The sequence below is a fragment of the Melanotaenia boesemani genome, chromosome 9 (genome assembly GCF_017639745.1).
Source record: "Melanotaenia boesemani isolate fMelBoe1 chromosome 9, fMelBoe1.pri, whole genome shotgun sequence".
NCBI classification, from domain to species: Eukaryota; Metazoa; Chordata; class Actinopteri; order Atheriniformes; family Melanotaeniidae; genus Melanotaenia; species Melanotaenia boesemani.
The window spans coordinates 31762520-31784529 of record NC_055690.1 but is presented as its reverse complement, the minus strand read 5'-3'; the positions used below and the strand labels follow the sequence as shown (position 1 = coordinate 31784529).

General features: G+C 38.1%; 1 protein-coding gene across 1 annotated transcript in view; it reads left to right on the top strand.

Moving 5' to 3' along the window:
- The first annotated feature begins 16286 nt into the window (after positions 1 to 16286).
- The window catches only part of LOC121645401 (flavin reductase (NADPH)-like), a 12965-nt gene continuing 7241 nt past the window's right edge, over positions 16287 to 22010 (top strand). Inside the window, exons 1-3 of the mRNA XM_041993826.1 lie at positions 16287 to 16347; positions 19268 to 19429; positions 21115 to 21204. Of these exons, the coding sequence (XP_041849760.1) occupies positions 16308 to 16347; positions 19268 to 19429; positions 21115 to 21204 (292 nt within the window). The 5' untranslated portion in view covers positions 16287 to 16307. The remainder of the gene's footprint in view (positions 16348 to 19267; positions 19430 to 21114; positions 21205 to 22010) is intronic.

Genomic DNA, 22010 nt, shown 5'->3' with positions numbered 1-22010 from the left:
ACACCGCAGTTTAAATCCACTGCTTTTGTAAGAAAACCGTTAACCACAAATCTACTGCTAATGTCACGATAGAGCAGTCCCACCCAGTCCACAAATCTAGCTGGAAACCCCATCTTTTGCAGTACCTGGAACAGATACTGGTGCGAGACCCGATCAAAAGCCTTCTCGAAATCTAAATTTAGGACTACTAACCGAATGTTTCTGTCTCTCGCATAACAGATGGTATCTCGGATCAGTATGAGGCTGTCGGTGATCTTCCTCCCAGGAACGGCACAGGCTTGATCCGGGTGAATCACGTCTCTTAAAACCATGGTCATTCGTGTTGTTAAAAGCTTGCTAAAAAGTTTGCAGTCTACGTTTAAAAGTGTGATTGGTCTCCAATTTTTTAGGTCAGTCCTGTCTTTGTCTTTGTGTAGAAGCGTCACTATCCCTACTCTAAAACTGTCCGGAAGTCGGCTAAGAGTTTCAAATTCTTTAAAAACAACAAGCAAATCTGGTGCTAAAATGTCCCAAAAGGTCAAATAAAATTCCAAAGGGAGCCCATCGAGCCCAGGGGCCTTCCCTTTCTTAAACGTTGCTAAACATTTCCCGAGCTCAAAAGCTGTAAAATCTTGTTCCAAGGCCGCAGTCTTTGTTATTGTCTTTTCTATGTATTCCAGTACCTCATTTATTATTTCCTTGTGAACACTTTTTTCTTTGTATAAGTTTCGGTAATATCTTTCAACAGTTTCCAGCAGTTCTTGTGTATTATTTGCACTTTCTCCATTTTCTTTCTTTAACTTTACAAAACCTCCATCCTTATTGATAATCCTTTTGAAGAAGTACCTGGTGCATTTTTCACCTTCTTCGAGTTCACGCTCTCGGCTTCTTAGGATAATACCCCTGGCCCTTATTTCTGCTATGGTTTTCATTTCAAGCTTTAAATCTTTTATTTCTTCATTGAAATTTATCCCCAGTTCCACTAGTTTAAAATATCGTTGTAATCGTCTTTGCAGCCCCATCATGCAATTTTGTTCCTTCGCTTTCTTTTTTTTACTTTTTTTTTTAAAAAAAGTCTGGGTCCTTTCCTTCACCATCTCCCACCACTGTGCACGTGTGTTGTATAGGTCCTGAAGGGTCTGCCAGTCCTGATACTGCTCCCTGTACTGGTCGACGGTGGTTTGGTCCTCCAACAGGGAGCAGTTCAGTTTCCACAGACCACTTCCATAAGTCACACCCGAAGTTAGTGACAGCGTGCAGGATAGCATGTGGTGATCTGAAAAAAAGATAGGTGTTAATCTAGCATCACTTATCTGGCAGTCACGTGTAAAAAGGTAGTCTATACGAGAGGCTTTGGTGCCGTCACCACTGTACCAGGTGAAGCCCTCCTCTCTGGGATGCATTTTTCTAAAGCAGTCAGTCAATTTAAAGTCCTTACATATATTTTGTATTAAAACTGATGATTTGTCTACTTTCAAACCCTCCCCCGCCCCTCTTCTATCCTTATGGCTTAGAATGCAGTTTAAGTCCCCCCCGAAAACCAGTGGTGCCCTCCCCAGCATGTGGGGCTGCAGCTCCTCCAGAAGGTCATACCTGTCATTTTTGTCGTTAAAACCATAAATATTTAAGAGCTTAAAAGTCTGTCCCATAAAAGTCAAATACGCTAAAAGTGCCCGACCATCTCTCACCACAGTGCTTCCCTTCACCATTATCCTAGGGTTTTTTATTAAAATGGCCACACCGTCGTTTTTATTCTCATTTGATCCACTCCAGATAGAGGGATATGGCCATTTCTGCTCCATCCTCTTATAATGTTTCTGGAAGGGTAAGCCACACTCTTGTAACAAAATCACGTCGGAGTTATAGGACTGTAGACACGATAAGACCATTTGTGCTCTCAGTTCTGACTTTACACTCCTCACGTTTAATGTTGAGAGGGTGAGAGTCATTAATAGAATATGGAAAAGGTATGCCATTTGGGGAGTTTTGTTTACAGAGAGAGAAAGAAGTAACCATTCTACGTTGCCAATACAGTTCTCTAAGTAATCTCCTGTGAGCGGAGCTCCTCTTTCACCTCCTCAGTTGGGAGGGAAGTGGTTTCAGCTCCACCCCCCCTTCGAAACCTTGGTGTGGGTCTCTGTTGTAAGGCGTAGTCCATTTTATTGTTTTTCGGGGTTGATTGTAGAGCTAGTGTTAAAAAAGAGACCTCGTTTGGAGAGTCAGGGGGGAAGACTCTGGTATCCCCCGCAGACGAACTATCTGAAGAGATACCTGTCCTTCCCCTCTTCTCCATTACAATAGGAGAGTCCGAAGACAACTCTGACACCGGCCTCTTATTTTGCTGACCCTCTGGAGGAAGGGCTTCATCACTATTATCTTGTGCTTCTTCCATCTCACACTCCATAATAGCTCCACCATTTGCCTGCATTTTCCTCTCTCTACTCTCTCCACTTGAGCTGGTTGTGGAAAGGGTTTCTGCAGGCTCCTCCTCCTCTCCCGCCTCACCTGATGGTTGTCCACCAATCTCCTCTCTTGGCGGGAGATTTGAATTTTCGGGTCTAGCTTCCTTAATTAGCTGCTCAACTAGCTCCAGCTGTCCTCCATCCTGATTCTTTTCTTTTCTTTCCTTTTTCAGTTTGTTGGCAAACGATTTTGGGCAATCCCTGAAGAGATGGTTTATTTCCCCACAGAGATTACACTTTCTGCCATTGGTACATTCCTCAAAGGTGTGCCCAATTTCTCTACATTTTCCACAAAACGTTTTATCACAAGCTTCTACCAGGTGCCCATGCTCACCACACCTGCGGCAGAGCTTGGGCTGTCCCTGGTAATGAATGTAGCCTCTGTTTTCGCCCAGCACTATCATATTTGGTAGGTGCTTCAGGCCCTGGAAGCCCAGAGGGTCTTGCCATTGTTGTATGGGGACCCTCCAGGCACAATTCCAGATGCCGTCCGCGTCCCTAACCTTGGTAGCCTGGCCTCTGACAGTGCAAAATCTTCCCAACCATATACATATATCGTCTGCATTTACCGTTTCATTGAACATTTTGACGATAACTGTTTTATAGCTATTGTCGGTTAGTTTCTCCACGTTAAATGCAGAGAATTGGGTCTTCACATTCTCAATCCTAATCCAAAATTCGGTCAACATAGCCGCAGAAACAAAACTTACGTCAAAACCTTTGCTGGATGGTAAAGTCAGTATACAATTTAAATCTTTTGGAAGAAAGTTTAACTCTTTCTGTATAAACTTTCTGGAAAAGTCTAGCCTAGACATCTCATAAGATTTACCCTCTTCTTGTTTGAAAAGGAAGCGCACGCTGTGGTGCCTCCTCATGCCGGCAAAATTAGCCGACATGGTGGAGGCACCACAAACTCAAAAAAAAGAAGTGAAACACACACACACAAAAAGAAGTGCTCAAAGAAAAACTTAAAAGAAACTTACCTTCCGTTTTCCTAAAAAAAAAAAGGCGTTAATACAAAATTATGTGCACAATTACACCAAAAGAAGAGATATAGCTGCTGAAAACACACAGTTTTAAATTACTTACAACTATTTATGAGTTGCAATCATTCAAAACAAAGGTTTCAGCACCGAGATATCCTCCAAAGTTCTGGCAAAACATATAGCCACAAGGCTAAAATTTCACCACCCAAGGAGACGATCGCAGTCTTAGCCAAAAGGCCGAGAAGCGATAACCCATTAATTTTCAGAGGCAGTCTTGTCATTCTCTGCCACACCTTTCTAACTCACGGTTGGGAAAAATAAAAAGATCACACACAGCCCAAACAAGCTCAGAAAAAAATACTAATGACCGACAATATAAATCATAAACACTGATGTTGTTATGCATCGGTAAGTTAAATGAACTGATATCCACAAAGGCAGCTTCGTTTTACTTCCTGGACACGTGGTACAATTTAGTCCAATAGCAAGCAAAGAGACATAAAACAACTAAAAACACTTTTTTATCTTCAAATATGTTTACATATATGAATCAGGTTAATATGTACGTATAAGCGGTTTTTATGCTGAACTCTGTTCAGTTAATTAAGGTTTTGTGGCAGCAATAAAAATGTGTTTTACGATTCACGTTCATAACAACAAAGGCAGCTGCAGCGGTCTCTAATGGCGAACAGCGCTAACCACACGCTTCATTTTACACACATGGTTGCAGACAAGCAGACTGTCAAAACTCAACTGACAATAACGCCACTAAATGAACAAAAAACAGTGAAGGTTATGATCTATATATAAATACTGTCTGTTGTTTTAAGAGAAACAGACGTAAATTAATTCTAACGAGTCTCCCAACCAGGGCCGGTTCTAGGAATGCATACATGAGGGGGCAGGCATAAATTTGAAGGGGGCATTATGAGTACATACTTCAGCATTTTCTTGTTGTTGTTTTTTAAGTGTTTCTTTAACGGAACTGTGCTGTTAGTGGAGTCCAACTTCAAAGAAATGGATTGCACTTTGTCAGGCCTCTACTCTAAGACCTGTCCAGCTTGGGTGTCCCACCTGAAACCAAAGCTCCTGCTGGTATAGCTCTTAGAGTCACTGAGGCACGCAAACCCCCTGACCACAATAAGGTGGCAATCCCTCAGGGGGGGGAACAGAAAATATCAATAACAAAATGAAGTAAGAAAAAAGAAAAGAATGATCCATTATCAAAGCTTTAACAACCAACAAAATAACAATTGCCCTATTGGACAGCCATTAGATGTCTAAGCATTTTGAATAAATTTGAAACTAATAACAATAAACTCAACTATCTGTGTGTTTGTTTCTGTCTGTATATAGACCATAATGATTAAAGAATCATAACTATCAAGCACAACAATAACAGAGCAAAAAATTAAACCCCCTACCAAAATAAGGCAGTGAATCTTCAGGGGGAAATAATGATAATAATAAATGAAAATGACTAAAAACTAAATGATCCTTCATCAAAATTTTAAGAACCAACAAGGCATACATGAAGCTCTGAGCTGAACTGCTGAAAGCAGCGGGAATGTAGAGTGAAACTTTCTGTTATTTTTTTCTTCAAACTAGCATGCTGAACTAAAGGCTGGGCGGAGCTTGAGGGGTCTCATATGCGCAGCTCGTTTTCCCTCAGTCTAGTACCGAGGAGGCAGTCACATCTATGGCCCGTGCGTGATTGATCACTGCTCCTACTAACAGGCGTAGACACGTTTAAATAGAACAGAAACAAACCCCAGTTGACAGAATAGATGCAATAAATACGTCTGTTATTATAAGTATTTATTCAGTATCGCTACAACACATTTAACAGAGCTTTACTCTATAAGTTTTACCGCTGGAGCTCAGCAGCCGCTCTCTCTACGAGGGGAAGAAATATGACACCGCAAGATCAGGCTGTATGTCAACTCATTTGCATACTAAACACTGATTGGTTGTTTTCTGTGGTGGTGGGAAGGACTTGTTGAAGACAGTACAATGGATCCTGTGAAGCTCCGACACACAGAGTTCAGTACAGAGGGGAGAGAGCGTTTGGAGAGATTTGCCCATTTCGGCGCATTTGATTGAGGGGGCAGAATGTTTGTTTGAGGGGGCACTGCCCCCTCTTGCCCCTGCGTAAAGCCGGCCTTGCTCCCAACTACCCAACAAGCAGCAAAGGTAACTCCTACGCTTGTAACATCCCTGGGATTAAGCGGACCCTGATCCTCCACACCTCCACCTCCATTGCCATTTAGCTGCAACCGAACTATTTTACGCCGCCGAAATGGTATTTGCGAACCATGTAACTTTTCTTTACTTTCTTGCAAATTTTTTAGGAGTGGATACAATTCGGTTTACTTCAACGACTTTGAACATGTCAGCATGAAGTGCGCGGAGTTAGCTAGCTTAATTATCTGCCCATAGACACCATGTTGCATCAGCACAAGTAGCACAAATTTAACTTTAAAGTTGCTTTTAAATGTTACAACGACGGTCTGGCTTTAAATGAGAGTTAAAATATTTAATTCTAAAAATATTTACTAAACATGAACTCACTGCGTCTCTGTCTTCTTCTGTCATTCGGCCCTCCCTTAACAAACAGGTATTATAACAGCACGTCCGCCGCGATGTGCATGCCCGTCACGTGACCGCGCACAACTAAACAAGCAAATCTATTCGTATGTGTTATTGTAAAAATCTCTAAGACATTTCACATCTAGAATCGATCTAGCTTTTATTGTTGGTGTTTTTTATGGCAATAAATTATTTTTTAATTTTATTTATTTATTTTTGTAAAATTAGCCCGTGACCGGTTAAAAACGCGCCAAAATCTTCCACTCAAATGATGCTGATTATTTTCAACAACATACATTTTGGTTGGTCAAATATAACATGGGAAAATAAAAGTAGAAGTGGTTATAAATTTTATATGGTTTAAATGGCTCCCCGTGTTTAATGCCTAGTATTTCAATCAATCAGTCAAATTCTATTTATATAACTCTGGTTGATCAAAGAGCTGGACAGAGATATAAACAAGAATAAAAACATAGTACATGTATGAAGTATAAATGTCAAGTTTCTCAAGTGACAACGCTATCGTGTGTCAAAGGCTGATCTGAAAAAAATGGGTTTTCAGTCTCTCTTAAACATGAGCAGGGTTAATAAGTTACATGTAAGGAACCCACACTGATGAATCAAAGTAAACTAGTTATAATGTAAGAAACACCATTTCAACCTTAGCTGTTTGGATTTCAGCACAAGAAGGGGGATGCTTTATGTGGAAAAGCAGATTTAGAGCTTGCCGGGAATTGCATTCCCTGTTTTATTATGCTAGGATGTAAGTTACATGTAAGGAACCCACACTGATGAGTCAACATAGACTAGTTATAATGGAGGCAATGCCATTTCGACCCCACCACTTTGTATTTAAGTTCCAGGAGGGGGATTTGTAATGTGGCAAAGCAGATGTAATGCTTGCAGAGATTTGCATCCCCTGATTTAGCATGCTAATATGTATGTTACATGTAAAGAACTCACCCTGATGACTCCAAACACACCTAATACGATGTGGGAAACAGAGTTTTATCCCAAACATGTTCAGCACAAGGAGGTGGATGCATTATTACCATATAAGTAGATATAATTACCTGCACAATGTGTCATGATTCACAGTTTATGTTCCTTACTTTACTTACGTTGTTTCATGTTCTGGGTTTTTGTCATGATTTTGGTATTTAGGGTTAGGTAAGTTTAGTTTTTAAAACCTTTAACTTTACCCGTCTCTCTCCTGCCTCTTCTGCCTGCACTTGGGTCCTCACGCTCACGGTTCCTTGACACGTTGGTGTGGTGGTTAGCACAGCGGCCTCACTGCAAGAAGGTCACTGGTACGAGCCTCGACTGTGGGGAGGTTCCAACATTGGCTTTTCTGTGTGGAGTTTGCATGTTCACCCCGTGTATGCGTGGGTTCTCTCCGGGTACTCTAGCTTCCTCCCACCGTCCAAAGACATGCATGTTAGATTTATTGGTCATTCTAAATTCTCCCTAGGTGTGACTGTGAATGGTTGTTTGTCTCTCCGTGTTGGCTCTGCGATGGACTGGAATCAGAAATGAGGAGGATGACGTCGAGGATCAAGTTAACAATTTATTAACAGATCAAAAGCAATTCAATTACAGAGTCTCTGGGTTCAGAGTACATGACAAACAGAACGTGGGTCAGCTCAAGAAGTCTGAATCCCCATCCATGTATTTTCTAAGGCTTTTATAGAATGTAGGTTGATCTTTGGAGAGGTCCTCCTCCTTATTTTATTGTTGTGCACTTTGTGATTTTTATCTTGAAAGGTGCTATATAGATAAACATTTACTTACTATGTTTATGGACTAGTAATATATTTAGATTTTTACTATATTCCTTTATTGGACAGTTTTTTATCATATAAGAACTTTATACAACAATATTTTTTCATAAATGTCTCATATGCATTGTCAGTATCATTTTCTTGATATATTGAATCCCATTTACAGCAGCCATTGATGAGTTATGGGCAGCACAGCAGCGGTACCTGGAGTGCATCCAGGATCCACCAGACATCATCATGTATAGGGTGGCCCGTACCATGACTATCAACAGTGTGGATGTGCCCTTTTATGAATGTCTGTGTGGAAGGGTTCCACAAAGCTTTACCCCACATGATCCCAGGTAAACAGGAGTAGTGAGGGTACTTTAACATTTCAAACATGTTAAGTTGTTACTGATGTTTTTCATTATGATGTCCAGGTCTCCACTGTGCAGCAAGGCCCTGTCAGGTTTACCTGATAAGCAGCATTGCACGCTACAGTTCTGACGCAGTGTTTGGTGGTAGAGGTCGGCTCATTGACCGCCTCAACACCTGCTGTCAGCAGCTGTTTGGAGAGACTGTGGAGGGAAACTTCCGGGTTCCTGCTGATGGCGCCTCTATAGAGCTGCTTGGGCTGGAATACCTCTTTAGTCAGAGCTCCGGAGAATCAGGTCCCTTTTTTCTGAAGGACATTGTGAAGGAAGGACCCAGTGCAGATGAGGTGTTTCAGTCCATGACAGCCTGACTCAGATGAGGCTTAAAAGAATGAAGATGAAACATGACGATGTGATGGAGGCTGTGCTGCCCCACATCACCCTCACCAGCGTCAGAACTGCTGTTGTTCACCCTCTGGCTTTTCTGAGCAGCGACATGTTTGTTGATTTTTATCCCAGAAACCAGGATCTTTACATTTCTGTAAATAAGCTGGTGTTAGACAAGTGGCAGATTTTAAACTGTTGCTTCTTTGCCAGGAGTTAAATTACCCAGTAAAACATGGTGGTATCCTGCAGGAGGAACTAGAGGAGAAAAGAAATTCTGAAATTCTCTGCTAAGGATGCTGCCCCTACGTATGACCCAAAGCAGATCCATCAATAGAATGTCAGAGATGTCGGCAGTGATCCTAAACAATAAATTTCCCTAAAGGAGAGGAAATCAACATGTTGTATATTTAGCTCAGGCAGCCGTACCTCATCACTGCCATGTTACGGTCCTTGACATGGAGCCCGAGGAGCTGCAGTTCAGGCATGACAGACACTGTGTTTTTGGTATGGCCTTGAACTCTGGCGCCATCATGGGCAGGGGAGTGATATCCAGTGTGTGCTGGATGGGCATAATATACAATCAAGACTTTCCCAACATCTTCATAATGCTTCTTCTAGTATAGCCTTGGGTGGTAGGATGGTTTCCTTTGACCTAACCCTCCTGTTTCCATTTACATTAAAAACCATCTTAAGCTGTTTGTTTGAAGGACAATTTTCAAACATAACTGCACCAGTAACAACAAAATCGAGTTAACTCAAGACATTTGAAAAACAAAGACAACGTTTCACCCATAGCTTTGTAGGGCATTCATGCCCCCTCCAGCTGATTCACCTTTGGAAACACCTCACAGAGAATGTGTGTGACCTGTGGATGCCAGTAATACCAGCAAAGTTTTAATCAAAGATTTTTATTAACTACACCTAAATGCAGCTTTAGTAGCTTGATATCAGACAACGTACCTCTTTATATTCAGCATCCTCTTGAATATTCACTGTCCTTCTTCCCAACCCAGCGTGTAGAAGCATGAGCTCCTCAGTGAGTTTGATCTCTGGACTCTGGACTGGACAGGTGTCATTTTCCTGCCAGGCCTGTTTTTAGGCAAACGTAAGGGGGATCTTGTATCGGTCCTTTCTTTAAACAGTCCAGGGAAACTCATAAAAAGAAGTGTGGAGAAAATTAAAAGATATGTCATCTGTAGATGTAAAATTTAAAGACACCTCCACCTATCTCTCAAAGAATAATGATGTGGTACAGTCAACACAAGGTGTATGTTAACTTCAATTAAAACATCAACTCAGTGGTATCTTAATTATATGGATACATCCCAATGACTAACAACATCCAAACCTGGCCATGCTTTGCTGCACAGCGCTCCCTGAAGGCCCCTGCACGGGTACCATCAAAGACCTCAGATGTGCTGTCTCTGTGTTGTCTCCTGCCTGGAGTCCAAGCTGCCTGTTACATGGGCTGTCCCTCAATTTTATGCATCATATCGCATCGAACATAAACAACATCAACTCAACAAAACACCAGTCTTACTGTTAAATTAACTGGTGATGAGGTTCAGTGACAACTTAACTACAGTTACGTTCTCCGTAGCTCTCGAAATCCAAGACTTAGTCCTTACATATAAAGCTATTAATAATCCTGCTTCACATTAAAAGATCTCCTTGTTCCATATTTTCTAACAACAACACTGTTCACAGCCTGCTTTCTTAAAGTAGATGGGGGGGCAGAGCCTTCAGCTATCAGGCTCCCCTCTGGAGCCAGCTCCGGTGTTTGGGAAGCGGACTCTGCCTATACTTTTAAGATAAAGCTTAAATATTTCCTTTTTAACAAAGTCTATAGTTTGGCTTAGCCAGTTCTAAGTCTATCATATGGCTTTGCAGTGTGTTGTGATCATTTACTTTTATTATTTCAACCTTTCTATTTGTCCTCTTTTAAAGTATTTTATTTAATTGTATTGTTTTACTTTGTTTCCTAATTCATTTTATTGTATTTATTAGCTGTTCATTGTTTAAATGACTTTTATTTTTTCTTTTATGTGAAGCCCTTTGAATTGTAGCTGTGCTTGAAAGGTGCTATTTAAATAAAGAAATTACTTGCTTACTTACATAGCTAACAAACTATCAGCTGCTCCTGATGTATACTTGGTGCAGGATTATTGACGGTCCTTTGGAACATTTCTGTTAACACTGCAAAATTAAGTAACTTGGAGAAAGAAATAAATGCACCTGTAGAAACAGTAACTCAAATGTTTTTATTCTTAGACGAGCCTAACCTCTTTCAGGTGTCATTTTTAGATACAAATAGATGATCTGGGAGTACACAAAAACAAAGTTAAATAAGACGACCATGTGTCTAACGAACTACAAACAAACATTCATTCATAAGTGCAAAAATACCTACATAAATACACGCACACACAAAAAAGCCATTTGAGTGTGAAAACTAGCTAGAAACAAACAGTGAGGTTAAACCTCCTGAATAAAACTGAATGTTATGAAAACCAAAAATTCTGTAATACCCCCAAAACGATGTATGATGGAGGGGAAGAATATATATGAAAAAAGAACTGACACAAATCCACCCTGAGTCACTTTGCCAGAAACTGACACCTTCAGGGAGTAGCTAGCCTTGAAGCTGGTGTTGGGGGAATGTATTTAAGGCACTTTTCTACTTTCTATTTAATTTTATATGAATACTAGGTTGGTTTCTTTTGAGAGCAGTAATTTCTGCAACAATTTATTTTTTATGCAATTATCCTAAAATCCCAAATAAATTATTCTGTTATCTTATAGGTCAAAAAAACTTTTTGTTTGCATGTTCTGGCATATTAGACAATCATTGCACTGAAAGTATAAATGGATGAAAACAGCTTTGCACAGTATGAAGCACTTTCTTTTGGAAAGATAAACACCTTGTCATCTAGATCTAAAGAAAAACAAACACACAAAGAAAGGACGACAGACAGAAGAAAAAATAAATAAATAAAAACAGTGTCATATTTTAAATTTTGAGTCCATGCATGTAAACTCTGCTTTATATCACTACAATAATGAAGCTTTTTAGAGAGGAAAGCTTGTTTTTCTAATGAATGAAAAAAGTAAACAGAAATTTAGCTTTATTTTCATTAAATTGATTGTAAAATATTTTTTACAAACACATACTTCACTAGAAAGAACCTGTAAATTTTGTCTTTTAATTAAAAATGAAAAATAAATTTCTTACTGGCTGTATGTGGACTTCCATGTGCAGCACATGCTGTCGCCATCAACAGGAGAAGAAACCACACCATCTAAGCCCAAGTCCAACAAACGATTATAAATTCTCATTTTCTATTCAGCATTCAGTAGTCATTGTGTTTGTTGTGGAAAAATTGCAGTTTACACTGAAATAGACATTAAAAATAATTACCTTTGTGTGTTTCTCTCAGGGAAAGTTCCAGCAGTTTCACGCTGTCTGCAGAGTGTGAGATGCTGAGTGATGTCCAGACAGAGATTTATAATCACATCGTTCCACTTTCTGATGCTTTCAGAACGTTTCTTATCACGTGTGGCGCCTGCAGTCGTCTTTCGTGATGCATGTTGCTGCTAATGTGACACAAGTTTATCTCGGAGCAGCTGTGCAGACAGCAAAGATTACAGCAAGGCGCTGATTAAGTCAGAGGAACATCAGGTACAATGTCAAACAAAGAAAAACATCTTTCCATAACAGAGGCCTTTAATATTTCATGTAATGTCTTCAAAATTATTATAGTCTAATAATTTAATTCAGTTTAGCGCTCATTCACAACAAGCCCCTCAGGGCACTTCACAGGCAAAATCAATTCAACCCAATTCATGAAAATCAAATTCAAGTCAATTCATAAAAATAAAAGCCCAGCTAAAGAAGTCAATGGTTTGCACTAAATCAGTCCACCATCCTGAGCTTGCATGGGACAGGGGGGTGACAGTCTCTTTTTCTTTTCTTTTAACTGGTCCTGTCCAGCATAGTGGCAGCAGAATGATGATCTGGAAAATATGGATCTTTTTGTATAAAATGGAGCTTGGCTATAAAGAGCAAATTATATGCGAGGAGAAGAATTTTAAATTCTTTTTTGGATTCAACAGGAAGCAAATAAACAGAAGCTAAAAATTAATAAATATTATCTCTGCTGATAGTTCTTATCATTTTTCTTGCTACAGCATTTTGGAGCAGTTGAAGACAGCTTTACTGCTGTCCATTATGAACATAAGATCAATTTTACATTGACAAATCAGTTTATTTAAACTAATAGATCATACTAATATAACTTACAGGGTTGTCACGATGCTCAAACACCCTGCCATGAAACAGATAGGCATCAGAAAGTGGAACGATGTGATTATAAATCCCTGCCTGGACATCACTCAGCATCTCACACTCTGCAGGCTGCTTGTACTTGCTGGACCTTTCTCTGAGAGAAACACACAAAGGTAATTATTTTTAATGTTTTTATTTCAGTTTAAACTACAATTTTTTAACAACAAACATAAAGTCACTAGATTTACTGAATTATAATGTGTTTGTTGGACTTGGGCTCAGATGGTGTGGTTTCTTCTCCTGTTGATGGCGACAGCATGTACTGCATGCGTAAACAGTAAGACAAATATGTTTTTATTTAACAGGGAAAATTTACCTGTTCTTTTATTGAATTACACATGATTGAAACAAGTATTTTATTACTGCGATTGTCTCTTGTTTGTGGATTGTGGTGCTGCTTTTCTGAGCTAGGACTCTCTTAAAATAGAGGTCTGTGATCTCCGTGGGACTTTCCTGGATAAAGATTGGCTAAATAAATAAATAAAATAAACATGATTTAAATTTTTTAAAAAGTTGTTCTGAACCATTTTTGTTCTTTAGCAATTTTCAATAACATGCATTAATGTATTGAAATACAGTTAATAAAAATGACACTTTTTTCCTTTACTTTTCTTATTATTCTTCATCCTTTGTGTGTTTTTTTTTTTTTTTAAGATCTAGAACATGGCATGTTTGTCTTTCCAAGAAAGTCCAACGTTGATCATGTGAAGGTGGATTCATCCATACACACATTCATTGCAGCGACTGTCTGTCTCAGGTAGAGTTCAAAATGAAAATGACTATGAAAGCAGCATTAACTGTTTGACATTCTCATAATGATTTTACTGTAAATGTAAAATAATTGTGTATATTTTGTGACAATTCCTTTAGGGTAAAGACTGACCTCTGCAGAGATCACGTCATTTTTTCCTTGTCTATACACCAGCAATCCGATACTTTTGTGATATTCAGGGATCACGACAATGATGTATTTGAAGTTGAAATCAATGGCCACACCGTTCATTTCAAAGGGTTTGAGTACAAGCCAAACAAATGGCACTCGATTTGTGTCACATGGGACGCTACATCTGGAATCACACAGCTGTGGATTGATAAACACTCTTCAGTTAGGAAATTTGCTGGTGGAGTATCATTCAGTAACCCATGTATCATCTTAGGACAGGTACAGTTCCAGTTACACTTATTCTACAAAATCCTGCAGTTTCAAGTTTTTGCTCCTGTGAATGAAGTTTTTAAATCTCGTCTTTATGCTTTCATGACAGGAGCAGGATGATTATTGCTGTGGCTTTGACCAACATCAGTCCTTTGTTGGCTTGATAACTGATTTCAACATGTGGGACTACATCCTTAACCCCTGCGAGATCCAGAGCTACATGGAGTATGAAAGAATCTGTTCTGGAAATGCAGTGAACTGGAGTAACCTGTCGTTTCACATCTCTGGAAAGGTGTCGATACACGATAGGCCTATCTGTGCCAAAGAGCGCTTTCTAAAAGAGATCTTGTCCAAACATACCCATATCTCAAAGTCGTAATAACAAAGTCATCCAAATAGCCCTTTACCAGACGCCAGTACAGTTTAAGAGGGATTTTACACACCATGCAGGCTACATGTGTGTATTAATCTTTGGGCATCTTGTGACTAATCAGCTTTAATTTCCAACAACAACAAAAAAGAGAAATTGTAAACCTTTCCCTTAATGAGCACCATGAAGAAAAACTGAGATGTTATCTGCAATAGAGAGATGTGGTTGAATTAGTACAGAAACATCCCCAGAATGAATGTTGAATCTACATCAATGTCTGTAAAAACAACCTAAATAAAAAGAGATTTTTATGACTGATGTTAAATAAATGTTGATTTTTCAACAACTGATATTTTGTTAATATTCATTCAATTTTCATCTGAAAGTAAAATTAAGGTATTTTGGTAAATTTAATATTAAAACAATGTTAGCAAAGGATTATTCTTAAATTATCATAATGTTACAGCCTGTCATGCCACAGACAGCCTGTCATGCCACTCCTCCACCTGCAGTTCCCTGATCCTCCACACCTGTCCCTGATCCTCACACTCCAATCAAGTCAACCTGTCACACCTGTTTCCTATGGACTCACTAGCCCTTATATTTCCCAGCACCACGCTCACTCCCTGTCAGACCTTGATGATCTACACACTTTGGACTCCATTCCATGGTTCCTGTTCCTCCCATCTATGCCTTCAGTTCTGTCACCGTACCTCTTCTTAAATATCCTGTCTGTTAATAAAGGATGTTTAACCTGCCCTTGTCTCCTTGGAGTCCAGTGTAACACATAACAAGTTTGTAATAAGTTAACTTTTCTTCAGTTATGATTTATTTCTATAAATAATTTTAAACTGTTTGAATATATCTATTATTTAGTCTTGTAAAAATAGTGAGAAACCTTTTAGTGAGGGAATTTGATAAAAAAAAATAATCTGTCTGAGCTGTATTTTGGTTTATTTAATATAAAAACATTGTTTGTTAAGCATTATTATTTATTAATTTGTTTACTAGCATTGTAATTCTAGTTTTATTCCTAAAGTCAAAATTCATACAAGGTTATATTCAGTCCAAGTTTAGATCAAGTACAAACTTTTAGCAGAGTTATGATTTATTTTGCTAAATTATTTTCAGGTTAAATAACAATTTATTCTAACATAAATGACGAATGCAAGACCTTTTAAATGGCTGCAACCCTGCAGCTGAAAAAGTGGGTAGAGACAATAGATAAACGGGTGGACTTTACCAATGACATTATCCTAAATAATAATTATAATAATAATAATAATAATAATACTGACTGAAAAACTGACCTATTTCTCATTTAAGCATGTTGATTGCTACCTTTTAGGTGATCGCTGAGATTTATCTCTTTTGCTTTTGGATTAAGTTCATTACCAATTATTTTATTTTAGCTTTTTTCTTTTTTCTGTAATAAAATTATAACACATATTTTTTTATCTATCTCAGTGGATTTATTGGCGCTTCAAAGGAAAGGCCCAACCTCAGCCTGTTTTGTGTTTTACAACCTGTGTTGTATCAACACATAACAGACAACTTTTAGGCTCTTTGTTACTAGTGTCTGTTGCAAAGACACATCTTTTCCCTCTCTATTTATTTAGTGGCATCTATTAAAAAACTGTTTGACATACAGAATTTTGTATTTTTGCAATAACAAAGATTCCCACAGAGCTTTTAGCTGAAAACTTATACACATAATCAGTGTAAAAGAAGAAGGGCCTGGACTAAAAAACTATTTACAGCAGATGAAAATGACCTAAAAGTGATGTGCTGAAGAAATAGAAACAAATCCAACAAAGAGCTGACACAGGACCAGAGACCCGTGATGGCCAAATCCTTATCAGAATGGTTCCCATGGACGTCGCGATATTTGGAGCCACAGGAATGACCGGACTGGTGACCCTGCTGCTGGCAGCGGCCGCAGGTGAGCCATGGGAATAACACATTTTATTTGATTTGATTTATTTATTTATTTCTTACATGGCTATGCACAAACAACACAAAATTTTACAAAATCAAATCAAAGGCACATCTTAAAGCACAACCATGTTTGAATAGGAGCAGGAAGAAGAAAACTTATAATACCTGCCCCTTTTTAAAACACAATACACCAATAAATAATTTATCAGTTACCTATCAGTCGTCAATGGAATTACTCATATATATGTTACATAATAGCCGTCATTCAGCAGATTCATACACTCTAATTATATTTATACATATACAAATATATATTCACATACATACACACACATATATACATATACCTATATATCCATTTTTATCCAATTTTGTGCTGTCCCTCTAATTCCATATTTTTGTAAATTTTTAATTAATAGTTCATGGTCAACAGTATCGAAAACTTTTTTCAAATCTAAAAATACCCCTATCGCATATTCCTTCTTTTCTATAGCCGAGGCTATCTTCTCTGTAAAGTCTACAAGTGCATGTGTAGTTGTCCTGTCTGCTCTGAATCCATATTGCTGATCACACAGTATGTTGTGGTTTGTAATAAAGTTCTCCAGTCTAGTGAGGAATATTTTCTCCAGTATTTTTGACAGTTGTGGCAACAATGAAATGGGTCTGTAATTTGATAGCATCTGCTTGTCACCTGTTTTATAAACGGGTATAACTCTGGCTAATTTCATTTTCTGGGGAAATTCTCCTGTTATCAGGGACTGATTACAGATATGTGTGAAAGGTTTGACGATGTGTTCGATTATATCTTTAATCAATGACATGTGAAATCCATCACAGTCGATAGATTTTTTTACTTTTGTGTTTTCTGAAAATGTCAATGATCTCCTCTTCATCCGTTCCCTTTATAAACATGGTTTCTTTAATACTTGTACTTTCCCCCTCTAGAGTCTGTCTATCTCCGGCGTTTGCAATGTCCTTAGCCAGATCAGGACCAACACTTACAAAGAAATTATTAAATTCATTAGCAGCTGTATTTAGGTCGTGAGTTACAGCATTTTTTTTATCCAGAAAATTTTTGGGATAACCTGTTTTCCCACTTCTCTTTTAAATAATATTATTGAGTATGTTCCATGTACCTTTAATGTTGTTTCTATTGTTCTCTATCAATTTTCTATAATGATCCTTTTTACAGGTTTTCATTATTATAGTTAATTTATTTTTGTATTTCTTGTATGTTTGTTCTGCCTCCACAGTTCTTTTCCGCAAGAATTCTTTATATAGCACATTTTTCTTTTTACAGGCATTAAGTATTCCTTTAGTTATCCAAGGTTTCTGTACGTAGTTTTGTTTGATCATCTTTCCTATAAGTGGGCAATTTTTGTCATACAACGGTAACAGGATGGACAAAAATGATTCATAGGCTTCATCAGCACTTTCTACATACACACTATTCCAATCCTGCTTCCTTAACTCATCTTTAAGATTATTAATGTCTCTCTGTGTCATTTGTCTCATTATTTTAAAGATTTTGTTGTTTTTCTTGGTCTTGTTACAGTTATGAATAATAGCAAACACCGGAAGATGATCACTAGCATCATTGATTATTAGTCCACTTTCTATTTTCCTGCCAATGACATTGGTAAATATATTATCGATAAGTGTTGCACTATGTGTTTTTATTCTGCTTGGACGCATTATGGTAGTATAAAAGCCCAGACTATACATGGCATTGATGTACTCTGCTGTTATGTTATGTTCTTGAGGATTTAACAAGTCAATGTTAAAATCTCCACAAATGAAAACCTGTTTCATGTTACCAATATTGTTTGTTAATTCAAATAACCTCTCCTTAAATGTGTCGATACAAAAACCAGGTTTTCTATAAATATAGCTTATTACAACATTTTTTTGTACTGCCCATATCTATTCTACTGTAACACATTCCATGATATTGTCCATCACAAATGATATACTGCTGATATAAAGAGAACATATTCAGATAAATTCTCATGTGGCGTTTCTCCTGGTCAGTTTCCATCCTCTGCAGCTCCTGTGACAACGTAGTTATTTGCCCACCTGTAAAGTGGATAAAGGGAGATTTTCCTCTCTACAAAAAAAAGACTATGAACTTGTAACATATCAATTTAGCTAAAGTTTGGTTAAAGTTGCGAAGATATTAGATTTTTTTCCTATTAAATATATGATTTCTATAGCAAATCTTCTGTAATAAAATAATAACCGTAACATAGCCATAGCCCAGTAAAAATATTTCTAATTTTCCTTTGGTGAATGATATGTTTTCTCATTTAATTTAGTTTATTTTCAGATTTCTTCAGTTAAAATTTTTTTTTTTTTTTATCAAAGGTCCAATCTGATGGAAGTACACCTTTAAATTTCAGAGGTAGGCTTATCCATAAACTTTCCATATCTACTATGATGTGCTTTTCATTGTGTCATAATCAGATTGTGACATTAGAAATGCTGCATACACAAATGCATCATGTCATATGACTAATGTGATTTGGCAACATTTTCATTTCCCTCCTTCCTGCTTAACACAAGGCATAAAAACTGTTGAGTCATGTTAGACGTTACAGGTCAGTGTTTTGCTGAGTCACTGCACTCTGTTCAACAACTGATAGTAAAAGGCCGTTAACTATCTTGTCTGCACAAGGGCAAAATCCCTCTTGTGTCAGTGGTGAAAATGAGCTTGTGTTGCTCCAGTTTAAAGAGGGAAAACCTGTGAAAACTTCAGTGACAAATGCAGTTTTTATTACATGTGTCAGCAAAACGAATCCCTAAAGTCTCCATACACTTTTCATTTAAAATAACATCAATTAAATTGAATGTTTTAATTTACTTTCTTGTGTTTGTGGGGCTCATAAATGAGTTTATTTTTTGAATTTTCTTGCATTTTCTGACAGGGTACAATGTGACCGTGCTGGTGAGTGATCCTGCCAAGCTTCCTCCTGACCACAAGGCAGCCAGAGTGGTAGCGGGTGACGTACTGAACAAGGAGGATGTAAAAAAGACTATGGAGGGCCAGGATGCAGTAATCATCATCCTAGGAACCAGGAATGACCTCAGTAAGGTTCCACAGTTTGAGTAAATACAAGGAAGTATTGTTAGTGCAGAAAAGAGTCTTTAAGTTTGATTAATCACAGAATGAGATTACAATAGTGGTGCTGCATCAATTAAAATTTAACTTCTCCTTTATAAATTGTTGAGCTTAAACTTTTGTCACTGCAGCTTGGCATGCTGCTAAATGGGTCACATGATGTTTATCTTTGCAAGCGTTCCTGCACTGAGTGATAAAGTTCAGTTCCAGTACGCAACTGACCATGTTAGGCTTGTTCAGAAGGCTGCAGGATTTAATGGTGTAATAATATAAGTCATTCACTAGAGGTGGCCATAAGATTTGGTTACATCACTGTATCAAATGTGGCAGACATTTGTAACACTCTTCCTAGACTGATTACTGAGGTAACAAACGCACCAGCTTCATGTTAGGTTTAATATTTCATTTTAAGATATTCATTCATTCTCTGTACCGTTTTATCCATTACGGGTCGCGGGGAAGCTGGAGCCTATCCCAGCATTTTAACAGGTGAGAGGCAAGGTACACCCTGGACAGGTCACCAGTCCATCGCAGGACCAACACAGAAAGACAAACAACCACTTACACACACACTCACTCCCAGGGAAATTTAAAGTCCCCAATTAATCAAACATGCATGTCTTTGGATGGTGGGAGGAAGCCAGAGTACCTGTAGAAAACCCACGCATACACAGGGAGAAGATATAAACTCCACACAGAAAGGCCACCGCCCCCGGTTTTGAACCTCCCCCCACCCGAGGCTTGAACCAGCGACCTTCTTGCTGTGAGGGTGCGGTGCTAACCACCACACCACGTGACAAATTTTAAAATATTACCTTTTATTTATAAACATTCAGAATCTTAAAGTCCTGCCCCTACATATAAGTTGGACATTTTTATAGGCTCCTTTTTATACCTAATCCTGATGTTACAATCTGTCCTGCCACTCCTCCAGCACTCCCCTGTTCTTCCTCTCCTCCATTCACTCCTCACTTCCCTGATCCTCCACACCTGTTCCTCATCCGCTCATCAGTGATCTATCTTCCTTTGTTCCCCAGTCCTTTATATACACCAGCACCACAATCATTCCCTGTCGGACCTTAACCTACACACAGCGGACTCACCTCTACTCCATTCCATGGTTCCTGTCCTGTCATAGTAAGACCTCTTCCTGTATATCCTGCTTGTTAAATAAAGGATGCTTAACCTGCCCTTGTCTCCGAGGAGTCCAGTGTGACACCTGACACCCTCACCTGTCACCAATCAACCTGCTGATTGGAGACTCTTCCATGACGATCTTATTCTGTTTCTTCTGTGAACTATTCTTTTCTTTATTTACTGCTAACAACTTTCATGATGTTGTTGCTGCAGAACATTTTTAATTTTACCAAAAAAAAATGTAGTTGCTTAGTTAAGATATTGATAATTACTTTTGACTTGTGTATGTTGAATAAATGCTCAAACCGATTTAAAAATGACAGATTTAAGTTTTTTGCTACATTTTGGAATATTTTCCAATTTTTTTAAAATAAGGCTTGTTTGCATTTACCTTTTAACTACCATACTAAAACAAAATAAATCAAATATACCATGACAGCTTCTGGAAATATTGTACTGGGTTAAATCCAGATTTCTGTCAGTGGTTATGAACTCTGATAACTTTGTTTTTATCAGGCCCGACCACCATGATGTCAGAAGGCACCAAGAACATTGTGGAAGCCATGAAGGCACGAGGGATCCGCAAAGTGGTCGGCTGCATGTCAGGTATGAAAAAAAGGAATAAATTAAATTAAATATTTCAGAGACACAGATACACAAGAAACAGAAGCACTTTATAGCAGGGGTACTAATCATATACAGAAGTAATCCTTAGTTAATATTTGATGCATGATTTCATGAAGGTTACATCACAAATTCCTGTTGCTCACCATTAATTAACAGTCAACTCATTGTTAATTTGTGTGATTACTTTACATTTAATGGATCATTTGTTTTTATTTATAATTTCACTGTTATTTAATACATTGTGAAAAAGTACCAAATTAGCGGGTTTCCATGAAATAATAGACTGAAAATAGGACCTTTCTAATGTCAGTACAGGAAAAATTAACTCTTGATTTGCCGTAATAATTTATAACTGAATGGGTCCTCACAAAACTTAAAGATTTGATTTTTGAGTTTAGCTGTAATTATTCTCTTACAGGGAATCTCATCTGACATTAACAGTATGTTTTTGCAGCAACCAGCTAAATTAGTGCCACATAAATAATGTATGAAGTTAACAGTGAATTAACTTTGATTAACTAATGATTTATCACGCATGAATCACGTAAATCCACAGGGAATTAATCTGTAGTTAACGGACAGCAAGAGAATTTAATTAATTAAATCATTGTGAGTTATTAGTAAACTAAGGATTGCCTAAATAAATGATTGGCACCTATTATTGCGGTGTTGCACAAGAAAGGCTGCAGTCAGACAGCATCAATATAATAGTGACAACCTTTACATGAAAACTGAGACTTGATGTAAGTCACTGGTGAGCTGCAGGACTCAGACGTTCCAGTAAT